We start from the raw sequence: 13,116 nt of genomic DNA, 5'->3' as shown, positions 1-13,116 counted from the left end.
CAGTATAAATTCAGCATATCTTTATGTTTAATAAATGTGTCGTACTTTAAACTGCAAAAAGTACAGCACTGATGTATACCAAACCAGGGTATACCAAAGCGTGTGTGGTGTGCTCCGCTAACCAAATTTAATTAACATAAAGGTACACCAAGTTGTTACAGAATACTAACTTTTGGGTGTCACAAAACACATCTCATTAATATTTTAGCACGCTAATAATTTGTTTGACAAATTGTGAGCGTAAATAAATGTCTGTATAGTACTGAACAGCTGGAGCCCATTATCTGAAGCCCTGGTGATTACTGCGCAGGTAAGATATAATATGAATGTGATATCGGCCAGCCTTAGTTTCAATGATTAAAATAAATGACATTTTTACACTAAAACGGAAGTGAAACTATCTGGTTCAAACTCTCTGGCAGTTGGATCCCACTATAATGTCCCCATAAAGAACAATTCCTTGTGTATCGTGTTAAAGAACAGTAGTATACTACCAGTGACATTGGTGGGGGTCTCTGAGACCCCACTTTCCCTCATTTTGGTCACCCCCCCCATCACCTTTTCCTGTTATGGTACACATGGAAACAGGTAGGACCTATATGTAATATATGTTCACCACCAGTCTCGTTCAGTTCCTATTTTAATTTAATCAGAGAGAACAATAAAGTGGACTCTTTCAACAGTCAGGTCAGTATTTACCACCAACATAACACACAGGCAAATTAACAGTTCCATTCACACTCCCTGTCACACCAAATTTGACTGATTTCTCAAAACAGAAAGATGCTTTAGTGCAGAGTCATGAAGCCAAGTGTAGGTGTAATAACAATGATAACAGTGACACTTCAATGATGCAGGCTGGGAAATTCTCTTTGCGCTTATTTCATCTTCCTCTCCATGAGACAAAGACAAATATATAGGTGAGAGCAAACTTGGCAGCGAAGGGCAGCCACCTGCAGCGGCCCCCATGGAGCTGGGGGTTAAAGGCCTTACTTAAGGGTCCACAAGCATCACTATTCTGCCAAAGCCGGACTTGAACCTGTGACCCCCAGCCACACACTGCCTCCATTGTTATTAATCGGTGATTGACAGTTCTGTATGGGTATGGTAATCTTGCAGAACTCAAAATGATTTGATTGCTATGGAGCCTCAGTGAAAAATCATACAAGTTTCTAAGTAACATAATAATAATAATAATAATAATAATAATAATAATAGATACTTTAATGATCCCCGTCGTGAAGCTGGGTTTGAATCGGTGACTTTTCGATTACAGGCACACGGGCTTAGCCGACTGATCCACACGCTGCCCCCAACATCAGTGAGACTGTTGTATCTTTAAAATATTTTTATGCTTGCTTTTTTGATAGTTGAGTTGTTTCACTCACTTTCTAAAAGGTGTCAGCACTTCTGTATTCCAAATTGGGTGTTTATACAAACAAAATGGCCGTTTAGCTTTTCACAAAGGACTTTGGACTAATACAGAAATGTATTAATACTATCCATTCATCCATCATCCAGGCGCTTTTCCTAGTCAGGGCCAAGAAGAAGTGTGAAGACTAACTCAGGATGCCAGTCCCACATGGGCACAGGCCCGTCTGAACCCCACACAACAGGGAAAACAACGCACCAAGGCACAAAAAAAAAACATAAACTGAAATAAAATAAAATAAAGAAAACAACATAAAAAGACACCTAAATGGAAACTATAAATATTGCTTCTGAAACTAAAAAATAAAATTTAAATAATCAAATACACACAGCTACCGGTTTTAGTACATCATCTTTCCGTTTATCTTTAATCACCATTAGTAATACATGGAATATGTTTTGCCTATTTTGAGGACATAATGTACACTATGCATTCATCTGAAGTTTAGGCACATAAAACAGCTGTCCAACTAATCTCTAGAAATAAAATAACTAAAACATAAAAATTAAAATATATAACAGCTAAACAGAAATATTTAAAATACAAACTGAAAACTCAATGAAAATTAAGCTGGATTTCAAATGGAAATGGAAAAATAATATAAAAATAAGAAGTAAATTTAAAAATAATAAGTATAACAATATAACAATATTACTGCTACACACACAAAGAGAAGTGCCACACAATAATCATAATCATTTCTATTGTCATTTCTAAAGGGTTGCTAAATTTCAAATAAATACTGCATATTTACAACCGTGACCCTCCCATTGCCCACATTATTTAGCATATTTTATGTGTCTGCAGGTGGTAAAAAAAGAATATTTTATATATATATATATATATAAATATATATAATTTTTTGATACAGAACTTCAGATAAACACCTCAGTATACCCGACAATGGTTGAAAGTTTATACCAATGTCTGAATATCTTCAAAAAAATCTAATCTTTAAAAGGGTGATGTTGCCTGTGGTTTTTTTTTTTAAAAGGGGGCGGGGAATGGCTAGAGATATAACTGAATGGTCATTTGTTTTTTTGCCCCATAAATTTTCTCCCTTTTTGGTCATTATTTTAAGAAAAGATTTTCCAGCAGATGTTTAGTGCTTTTCAAAAAATGTATCCAAATGCATACGTGTATATTACACATATACTGTACATATATACCTTGACAAATTGATCCAAGTTTGCCGAAACATAAAAATATCAATACAAGTCAGCTGTCTTTTGCCATTCAAAAATTCTGTCTCTGAAAACTGAATAGACTTTGTGGAATAGTACCCAGAACCAGATTGTTATGGAATATTTTAGAGAGCTTTAACAGACTTGTTATTTTTGTCAACAGTCACTCAATGAACAGGAAACCAGCTTTAATCGTAATCTGTCATCAGTTTCACAAACTCCCACATACTCACACTTCATGGTGATGCTTCCTATTTTCTAGGGTCTCTCTTACCTGAATACACTTGCTGTAAAACTGAGAACTAAAAGGATAAAAACAAAGATCACTTGGCAGTGCTGCAGTGCCCATTTCCAATGTAAAGCCGACCCCTGTGGCTGATATGGCGGCCAGACGAACGGAGCCCCGAGGTTCCCTGTGTTCAGTCTGCCAGTCAGCTGAGGGGAGTTCCATCTTAACCACAGCGTGCCGAGCTCTCCGTGTCAACAGCGAACCAGTGGAAAGCGCGACACAAGGCAGGCGCCCAAAGACAGAGGACACACTGCACGGTGTTCGCCATGCATTCCACAGAACTGCATTGGTCCACTGTGGTTCATAGTTGTATGGGCACTGCTTCCCAGGAGCATCATCTCCAGTGACTTCTTACAAGGGCTCAGGTTTGCATGCTGCATTTTTCCCCACTGGCAGCTGAAGGCTTTTTGGGTCTGAAATTACCTCTGGAAAATCAGCAGTAAAGAGTTCAGCAGCTTCCCTGGAAAGTTGTGCCGTAAGCAAAATTTGGTAATTGCTTGATAACTCCTACAGACTTCTTCTTCTTCTTCTTCTTATTATTATTATTATTAAAACAACAATAATAACTCTTCCTTGAAACTTTATAATTCCTTACAACCTCCTTCGAGAAACTGTCCAATTACCCAATTAGGAATTTTTGCATTCAGATTTTACACTAACTACCCCACAAAGGGGTGCAAAACCATTTCAAGCCAAACATTGGCAACTATATGGTGGTGCCTAGACACAAAACAGACTAGCAATGAAAGCGGAAAACAAACCAGATTAAAGAAAGAAAATGCTAACATCCTTTAAATGCCTGAACGATAGTATAGATCATTACATGACAGAACATTCATTCAGCTAAGATGTCACTCTTCCTTGGGCAGAAGCACTAACACATTCCATTTTCCTTCCTTGTCTGGAGTATTTCACTACATAGTTATAAATATTTACCTTTTGAATAAAACAGGACCTATCCTAGAACAAGCAAATGCTTCCTGGGCAAATGTGTCATATTTATCAAACGTGCTTCTTGTTAAAGCCAGGTTTTGGATCTGGTAGTTTTAAATAGAAAGCCATTTTCACATTTAATCAGCAAATCCAGGTCAGAGGTTGATTTGTCAGCCTAAAATTGAGAGAAGGGGATATTTTTTTGGGTCTTTCATGATTAAATGTAGAAGTCTTCAGTTCCAGCGGGTGAGAAAATCAAAGTTAAACTCACACTTACTTTCATTCAGTTGTAGCCATTTTCCTTGCTCAATGAAGACATGCTGGGGTGATCACATTCATCATTCATGATGGTTACACTAAAGCCAGTTTCAGTGCCCCACTTCTCTTTCACCCATTCAATCATTTAAAGTCCATTAACTGGCCTCTGAACACAAGAAAACTCTTCATTCATAAACCGCTTGCCTGAAATGTGTCATCAGTCTACACCTACTTACTGCACTACATATTTTGACAGAGCCTCATATCAAACTGATTGAAAGATGGGTAGTGATTATATGAAAGATCAAAGAACTTTTACCAAAAAATTGAGAAAACTTTCCAATAGTATAAAGCAATATAAAACCATTATTTAAACAATTGTGAAATGACAATTTTGGAATTTACAAAACCTAAAGGCAAAGCAAGAAGCTGCCCCGACTGACAAGATATTAGCGGTCGGACCCAGCAACTCAACATGCCTGGATCTGTGCAGCAGGCCTGGCACAAAACACGCTGCCGATTCTTGCTAAGTTGGGGGGGGGGGGGGGGGGTGGGGGGGCTTTCACATTCATGTCCACACCTTTCACTTCCATCCTGGACCACTGGCTGCTCCCTCTATTGTTCTGCTGCCCTGGCTGCCTTTCCTGTCAGGCAATGCCCTCCCATGGCTTTGCCAACCCACTGTGATTGCTGCCAGACAGCCTAAACTGAAGCCCAGACAGAGGCATTAAGGTGCAAGGGTCATGTGCCCAGCGCTATGGACATGCTACATAAAGAGACTGAAGGGCTCCTTGAAATTTCTCCTACATTAGAATTAGAATGATAGACAGAGGTGCACAGCTTCAGTCAGGAAACACAGTCTTGGGTAAGAATGAACCACTTCTGATTAGCTCAAGCCGAAAGGCTCATTTAGAAATAGAGGGGTGGTGATTTTTAAAGGAAAGGCTTTAACAGCATGGAGAACTGACTCTAAAAGTTTCATGCCTGCTTTGATAAAAAACAACTCCAGAGGGCCAGAATGAAGACAAACATCACTTCACTGCTTCATGACACAAACAACATGACTTCAGCGGGGACTATTCATCTGCTTCAGGCTACTTCTGAGACTTCAAGAATTCCTTTAGTGTAGACATCATGTAATGACTTCCCACAACAGCAAAGAAAAAATAACATTTTTTTTTAAGTTGGGACTCTCAGACCCTGTTAAATCTATGACTTTGCAAGAAAACATAATGCAAATATCTGTCCTAAGTCAACTGCTTTCAATGGGTTTTCATTGAATCTTTTCCCCATCTGATAACTGATATTTTGTTTTTCTCAAAGACATTTAAGGTTACACAGTGCCCAACATTCACGGATATTAAAGACATCACTCCTCGTTGGTTTATGCTTCATGTTTCCCCATAACAAACCAATACTCAAAGTTTTCCACTGTAGGTATTCCATCTATTTAAAGGCACATCCTCCTCAGCAGGAAAAGGCTCACTGGGCAAATGTGCGAGTGGCTCGAACCGCTCCCTCTTCCCCTTCCCCTCCCAATAAAACTCCCCAGACCACACAGGGCAGGCAGACGGCTGCGTGGGAGCAGGAAACAGAGTGCAGCTGAAAAATGACCCCCTCACACATGCATGCACACGCGGGCGCACGCACACACACACACACACACACACACACACACACACACACACAAAACTACCCAACACAGGCTACTGCAGCCCTCTGAAGCTCAGATCTGCAGCAGTTAAACATCTGAGTAAACAGCTAAGCTGTTTTTTGGCATACTGAAACTGAGTCATTTCTTACATCAACATGAAATGCCACCAGATTCAAAATGAGAGATAAAGTGAGAGAGAATAACTGAATGAGAGACAGGTGGGAAAGGCTGAAAATATGAATAGCTGTGCAGAAATCCAGAAGCACCCGGCCTGGCTTGGCTGGGGCATGCAGAGCCTGTACAGGCAGTGTGGCAGCTGGAGACCATCCAGACAAAAGAGGTTAGGGGATGATGTCATGCGGATAGATCAATCACTAACCAGCTGAGGGGCAGGTAGTTAGTGGGGGGGGCTCACACCTCCTGTCCTCATAAAGTGTTATTTATCCTCCCAGTGCCCCTCGGTCCCTCTCTCATCTCGTCATTGTTTTTTAATAACCTCCTCTTCCACGTTTAGCTGCAAGCAGTCAGATAACCAGCATACTTCAAAACAAATGATATATATGTACCTGCAAAAACAGAAAAGTAACTTACCGACACTGACAATCTGATAAAACGGCACAAAGTCACTATTCCAGCAAACCTTCAGCACAGCTGAAGCTGTAAAATAATCTATAAACACTGATTTCCAAACCACCCGAGGCAGGAAACATGAATAATTCTTTGCTGTACCCAGCATTTCAAAACAAGCACTCCCTTTCCTGTGCTTCACGTTTCAGTAAAGCAGATTATTCATGGCTGACTATAAAGCAGACCTATCTGGTGTGGCCCTTTCTCCCTGCCGCAGATGCCGGCCCCTGGGTCTGTAGGTCACCCCAGGCTGCACTCGTACCGCTAAGGCACCTTATAGCTTTCAGTCGGCAACTTCGAGAAAATGTGACAGTTGGGCAGCTTCTCTTGTTTTTGTCTTGGCTTTACAAAAGCGGCAGATTGTGGAGGAGGAGCTGGCTCTTCCCGTTTCTCTAAGCCACAGCTGAATTTTTTTGTTTATTTTATTTTTCCCATAGTACCCAATACAGGAGTGCCCTCCCATTCCTGGACTGCGACAGCATACTGACGGTGATTCTCTGTGGATGAAATGGGGCACTAGCAGTGGGCAGTATTAACAAAAACTAATCACATATATTTGTATCTAAGATTCAAAAGTATAAAGCATAACCCTTACCAAGGCAGCAAGCATTTACATCAATGAAATACATGTACTAATCTTTTTAAAAAGGTGTGTTTTTATTATTCATTATAAAAATCCATTTCCATTTAGCTTGATGGTATAACTGCCATCTTTTGTTAGATTATTAATATATATTCAGCTGGACAGAGACATGTTTTTTTGATAATAACTGTGTACTTAGCTTGATAAGAATTGTTTCACTGACATGTTTTATTAGATTAATAATGTGTATTTAGCTAGATAGTGACATTTTATGGATTATAACTATATAATTAGCTCCACAGAGACGTTGTATTGATTATTACCCATATATTTAGCTCCAGATAGACATGTTTTATTCATTATTACTGTATGTTTAACTGATAACATGTTTGCTTAACCATCATGATTATAATAGTTATCATCATGACAAATCAATAATTTTATTTTTATATTATAGGATTTTCTTTTGCCAATATGCATTTAATTGCAGACCTAATTATATTACACATAATCTAAATTTTTAGGCACAGACAAAAGCAGTACTTATAAATACTACAATGCTTCAGTTGTATATGGAGAACTGTTGTGTTACAAGCATTTGTATGAAAGGTACGCAGTTAACAGGAGTTCCAGTTAACAGGAGTTCCAGTTAACAGGGGTCTGCACTGCAATCCGTAGTACTTCTCGCAGTGGGCAGTATTGTGTAATTTGCTGCCTATTGAAGCATTACAGCTGTTGTTTAAGCTACGGTATGGCAGTTTATCTCGTCTTGTCTAAAATATCTGAATGGAAATTTATCTGTGCAATTAATGTTGCCTAAGCAAAAACTATGTATGAAGCTCTCAGACTCCCAGAGTCTTTGTAGGCTTTGAAAACATGTCATCAAAGCATATTCACCAATATGGTTTTGTCTATTGTCCATTTAGACAAAGCGCACATGAATCTTCCTTAGACTCCCAGTGAAGCACCGTGTCAGTGGGGGTCTATGGGCTGTATTTATCCTGGGTTCAAAAGGAAAATTAACGCGCATGTTGTCGAGACCAACACCCCGTGAAACAACCAATGCTGTGGTTCAGTTAGTAAGATAGATATTTTTTAATTGCAAAATGAAATGAATTCACATTGACAAATTGAATTCTTTTAGCAATTTTATGGGGAAAGCCATACTTTCTTGTAGCAAGTCATTCCCATTCCCTAGGTTTACAGCTTTGGGGGGGGGGAGTTCAAGTGTTTCTTTTAATGACAGTAGTTAATTAATATAACAACTGAACTAAACATCGGAACATTTATTTTTATGATAACTATCCACAAAGTGTGCAGCTTTTGTCACTACGGTGTATCTTTCTGGGCTTCTGGAAGATAGGGGAAACACTGCTCTTTATCAGTCATTCTTATTTATTTTTACACAGAGATTGTTGTATGTGGTACTGTATACTATCTATTTATATTTTCTTGTATGCTTGTGTAATGTGAAGTACTACAAACAATGAACTTCGGCATAATAAGTTTTCTGATTCTGATATTCAGACAGTAAATGGCAATAATAATGGCAATGATAATACAGAGTAACCTAACAGTTTAAAGTAGTAATCCTTAAGACCTCTTAGTACTTTAGCTACCAAGTACTAAGTACTTGTACTTTAGGTACCAAGCCAAAAATACCCAGCAAAAATGAAGAGGGAAACTGATGCGTTATTTTACACACCAACAGGTAGAACATGCAACCAGGAGGAGATGGATTCAAATCATAGAAGCAGCCTGGCAGAAAGCTTTGTAAGATAAACGGACAGAGCGGTGTAGGCATACAGATGTAAGCTATTGAAAAGCAGGCACCTGCTCGACAATGAAGCCCTTATATTTCAGACTACAAACTCCTAGGATGGAATAAGCAGCTAGCATATTGGTATTCTGCACTTTTATTGAGCAGGGCAAACGAATGTACAGACTCCCACGATAAAGGAGTTACGAGAGATGTCACAGCACACTGAAATCAGCCGGAATTGTACTCAGTGAGTAGGTTTACCGTCCTCTAATGTCAAGATGATTGCACATTCTGAAAATGTAAGAACGTCCCGTTCCATTCGTTTTTTTTTCTCGATATTAAAGTGTACATGTTGTTTCACTTTACCAGTGTTTGCATTTCGTTTCAGTTGCAGTATGAGAATACTTGAAAATGTCCTTAAAAAAATTACACTCTGATGACAGCTGCAGAAATTGATGGTCTTCAAAAAAAAATGAAATACAGACCTTGGTAAAACAATGGATGTGGACAAGTCACTTACTGTATATTTCCTACATTTCAGGGAAAAAAATGTTTAAAAAAAAAAAAACCTAAAGGGGGCTAATTTTTCTCAACCTCATGTTCCTGTTTTCACTCACATCCTCCACTTGAATGGCACAGATCACCTTGAATGTGACACCAGCAGCCGAGATGGCTTGAAGAGCTACGGGCTTGTGTAACATGAACCCCCCAAACACCCCCTCCCCCACCACCCAGGTCATCTGGAGACCAGCAGAAGGATAAACTGCCATGGCTCCAGTTGAGCAGACAGCCGGCTAAAGAGTGAAATGAGCATCTTGGTCCTCAAGCACCTGAGCATAATAAATGATGCGATAAAGATATTTAATTTTCCTATTCCAGTCAATATCTCCCGTGTGGCTACATCATCAGATGACCAGTGGGTATGGAAGCATGTGTTTTACATGTGTACGCAATATACATATCAGAAACCGCAAGATTTCTGATAAATGGCAACTAAATATTCCAGTAAAGCATTTTACATATGACAAATATGATAAAATAACCTATAAAAGATTTTCCAAACCACCAGGCAGAAAACATAAACTCTCAGTTGAACGTCAAAAAAACAAACAATCACTCCCTGTTCTTTGCATTAAATCAGATTTCTCCTTGAAATATTTATCTTGGGTAAAGTTTTTAAAAAATGCTTAACAATTCCATGATTAAAAACTGCATGGCTCTATGGGTCTCTCATGGTTGGCACAGTAATCAATGCACACGTGCCCTTAATCAAGGCCCAAATTCTGCTGCATCGGTGCCAGCAAAATAGCTAACCCTACATTCTGACCCCAACCTTCTTGTACAAATGACAAATAAAGTATCATTCTTAGGAAATGGCCCCACAACTTTTTGAAGGGAAAATTACTCAATACAGAAAAGGAGTAAAAGTACAACAGAGGCAGATAGAGCTCTTCACCTAGAATCACAAATCCAAAAGTACAGCCCAGGCTCCAAATGGCTTGGTGAGCAGGTGGCTTCATTTAGCACAGCACCATAACTTCTTCTGGCTCCAGAAGACTGTCCCCACCCAACAAAGTTTGAATCATGACAAAACGCCTGCCGGCACACATGCATGCACCTACATGAAAGCTATGGAAAATATATGAAAGCATAGTAGAGTGGAGGGTTTCCAACTTCCTAATTCATCGCTGCTACGGCTGAGTGTAAAGAGAACTGTTCTAAATAGCTGACCGCAGTGCACACTGCTTACAAACTGTTAGCACAGTTGAATCAGGTGAGTGGCAATGTATCGAATCTCGATGGGTAGTAAATGTCCACAGATCACTTACATACTTCAGGCAGTAGCCTCCAAGATATAATTGGAAGGAATTATGGAATAATGGACATGGAAGAAAAATCATCTCATGAAAACATACATTTACGCTAACAGTGCCACATCCTGCTTGCTAAAATCAAATCCAGTGGTTCGGATGGCATCTCACCTTCTTATTCATACAGGAATGAGGCCTTCATACTTCTCCCCAGGAGAAGTAAGATCTACAACTCAAAAATGCATGCCAGGACACTGTTTATAGCATTCTCCTGTCCAAGTCTCTCAAAGCTTCAAAAGTTCCCGCAAACACATGCGTGACTTGGAGTGTCTGCACAAAACACTGCTGCAAGCAATCATGATTTCAAACGCGTTCACACATGCTGCCTGACATACGTGCTATCCAAACGAAACGTTATATTCCATAATAGGAATGGAGCATACTTGGTCTTAAGAAATGGCATGAATGATGACAAACCCTGGGCATTACCCTCACACTATATGCTGACGCTCAATCCATGACATCATGTCTGCCCATGTAAACAACCAAATAACAAAAACAGCACTGGAAAACCAACGGCAAGTGTCACACCAAAAACAAGAAATACATGTTTGTGTTTTTAGTCAACAGGGACATTGCGGTTTGCTTTGTTTAAGCTGTTGGACTGTGAAGTTTCAGCTGTACACTGTATCCATAAGGTATAAGAGTGATTGGCCTGTGGCCAAGGCTAACCTTTTTATTGGCAGTACGAAGATCACAGCTAGCTGAGCACACACTGTAACACAGTTGCCCCATAAGCAAACAAACACAGTACGAACAACGGCTCTAACCTTGGAGTGGTGGCACAATTAAATGGGGGCGTTTGCCACCCACCAACATCTGAGCTAAGTGTGACCATCAAAGACAGCGTTCTGGTGTAACCACATCAGTAATGATGCAGGGGACAGATGCTGACATAAGAAAGGTGAACAGTCATTTACAGTTTACATTCTTGGTTGTACATTCCACAACCTTGGTTAGGGACTATAAGAGCTGTTCAATAAAATAACAAAATTAGTTTACTTACTGGTAACAGTGATATAGAAATTTTGACTGATACCGCTAACAGATATATTTTTGTGCATTGTTGCTGATACTGATACCAATAACTGGCTAATCTCTAAGCCACATGCTAAGCGGGGGTGGTGTGTTGGCAGTGACACGTGGTGAACATTCCAGCACAAATTAGCAAAATGATGTTACATGTTTATCATTATTATTATTTTAGAGAAAGCAAAGATCAATATGAAAGACTGAATGAAGTATAAAGATGTTGGAGGATAGTGCTTTGAAACCTCTTCAAAGTAGTGAGCAAGCTGATGAAATTCTTCGTTCTTCACCAATGCAATCATCCCTGTTATTTTAGCAGTTGTGTCTTTAGCTCTGGTACTGCTGGCTTTGAATACTGATAAAGAGTAATTATCAGCCGGCAATATTGGGCAAGACTTACACATAAAAATGACAGCTATCGTGATTTTGAATGGATATCAGCCGATACTTGTACGTTAACCAAAATATCACGCATCTCTAACAGTACTGCTTAAAAATGCCCTCCACAAATCAAGATAGTCAAAGAAATAACCAATCACCCAGCACAAGTTGCAATACAGATGGTTTAACCGTTTTCCTTGCTACACTGTCTGTGTTCTCAGTGATACCTATTACTGTTGGGTGGTATGATCAAAAATTTGTGTCACCTCCCGTGACCCTGAATAGGATAAGCAGCTACGGAAAATGGATGATTTTTTTTTTTTTAAATAATGTTTTTATTAATTAATATAAAACCATTTACATTTATCCTGATAGTATAACTAACATGTTTTATTAGATTATTTTATTTTATTAGATATTCAGCTCAATAGTGACACGTTGTATTGATTGTAACGGCGTATGTAGCGTCATAAGAATTGCATCACTGACATGTTTTATTAGATTAATCATGTATATTTAGCTATATAGTAATATGTTATATTAATTATAACTGTTCATCAGTTATTATTACTGTATATTTAGCTTGGTAACAGCATGCTTGCTTAACTGCCATGATTTTAATAAGCATTACTGTGATAATTTGATAATATTGATTTTGCTTTACCGGTATGCATTTCATTGCAGACCTAATTATATTACATCTAGTACAAATTTTCAGGCACACACTGAAGCAGCAGTATAGTAGTATATCAAAAATTAATACAATAAGGGAAAATAAAACTAGCATACTGGATGAACCAGTATACTGGCCAGCACTAATACCCATAAATCCAGCAGAAGAAACAAAGCAAAACTGAGCATGATTCCAGAAAAGGATGACGACGGTTCAGTTCACTCAACCACCGCTCGTGGCAGTCCCAAGCGGAGCTGCAGGATTGACGCACGTTTCGGTGTTGCTCTGCAAGCATATCGCGGCCCCATCTGGCAATGAGACAGACGATGTGAACGGGGGCCATCACATCGAAACTAATGTGAATGAGCCCAGAATGAGGAGTGGCGAGGTTACGGGACACGTACCAACACTCATTTGTCACTCGACACTTGAGTCAAAAC

At 39.2% G+C, this 13,116-nt stretch overlaps 1 protein-coding gene across 9 annotated transcripts in view; it reads right to left on the bottom strand.

Moving 5' to 3' along the window:
- The window catches only part of LOC111842318 (forkhead box protein P1-like), a 62,461-nt gene that overhangs the window by 24,313 nt on the left and 25,032 nt on the right, over positions 1 to 13,116 (bottom strand). The window contains exon 1 of one of the 9 annotated variants that reach the window (XM_023808814.2): positions 10,705 to 11,044. The exons of 6 other annotated variants lie outside the window; for them this stretch is intronic. In XM_023808814.2, the coding sequence (XP_023664582.2) occupies positions 10,705 to 10,716 (12 nt within the window). In that variant the 5' untranslated portion in view covers positions 10,717 to 11,044. Of the gene's footprint in view, positions 1 to 6,341; positions 6,693 to 10,704; positions 11,045 to 13,116 lie in introns of those variants that run through there. 2 more of the 9 variants (XM_023808813.2, XM_023808815.2) reach the window with 2 other exon arrangements.

Source organism: Paramormyrops kingsleyae, chromosome 6 (assembly GCF_048594095.1).
Source record: "Paramormyrops kingsleyae isolate MSU_618 chromosome 6, PKINGS_0.4, whole genome shotgun sequence".
NCBI classification, from domain to species: domain Eukaryota; kingdom Metazoa; phylum Chordata; class Actinopteri; order Osteoglossiformes; family Mormyridae; genus Paramormyrops; species Paramormyrops kingsleyae.
Note: the sequence above shows the minus strand (reverse complement) of the source record. Positions and strands in the feature narration are given on the sequence as shown.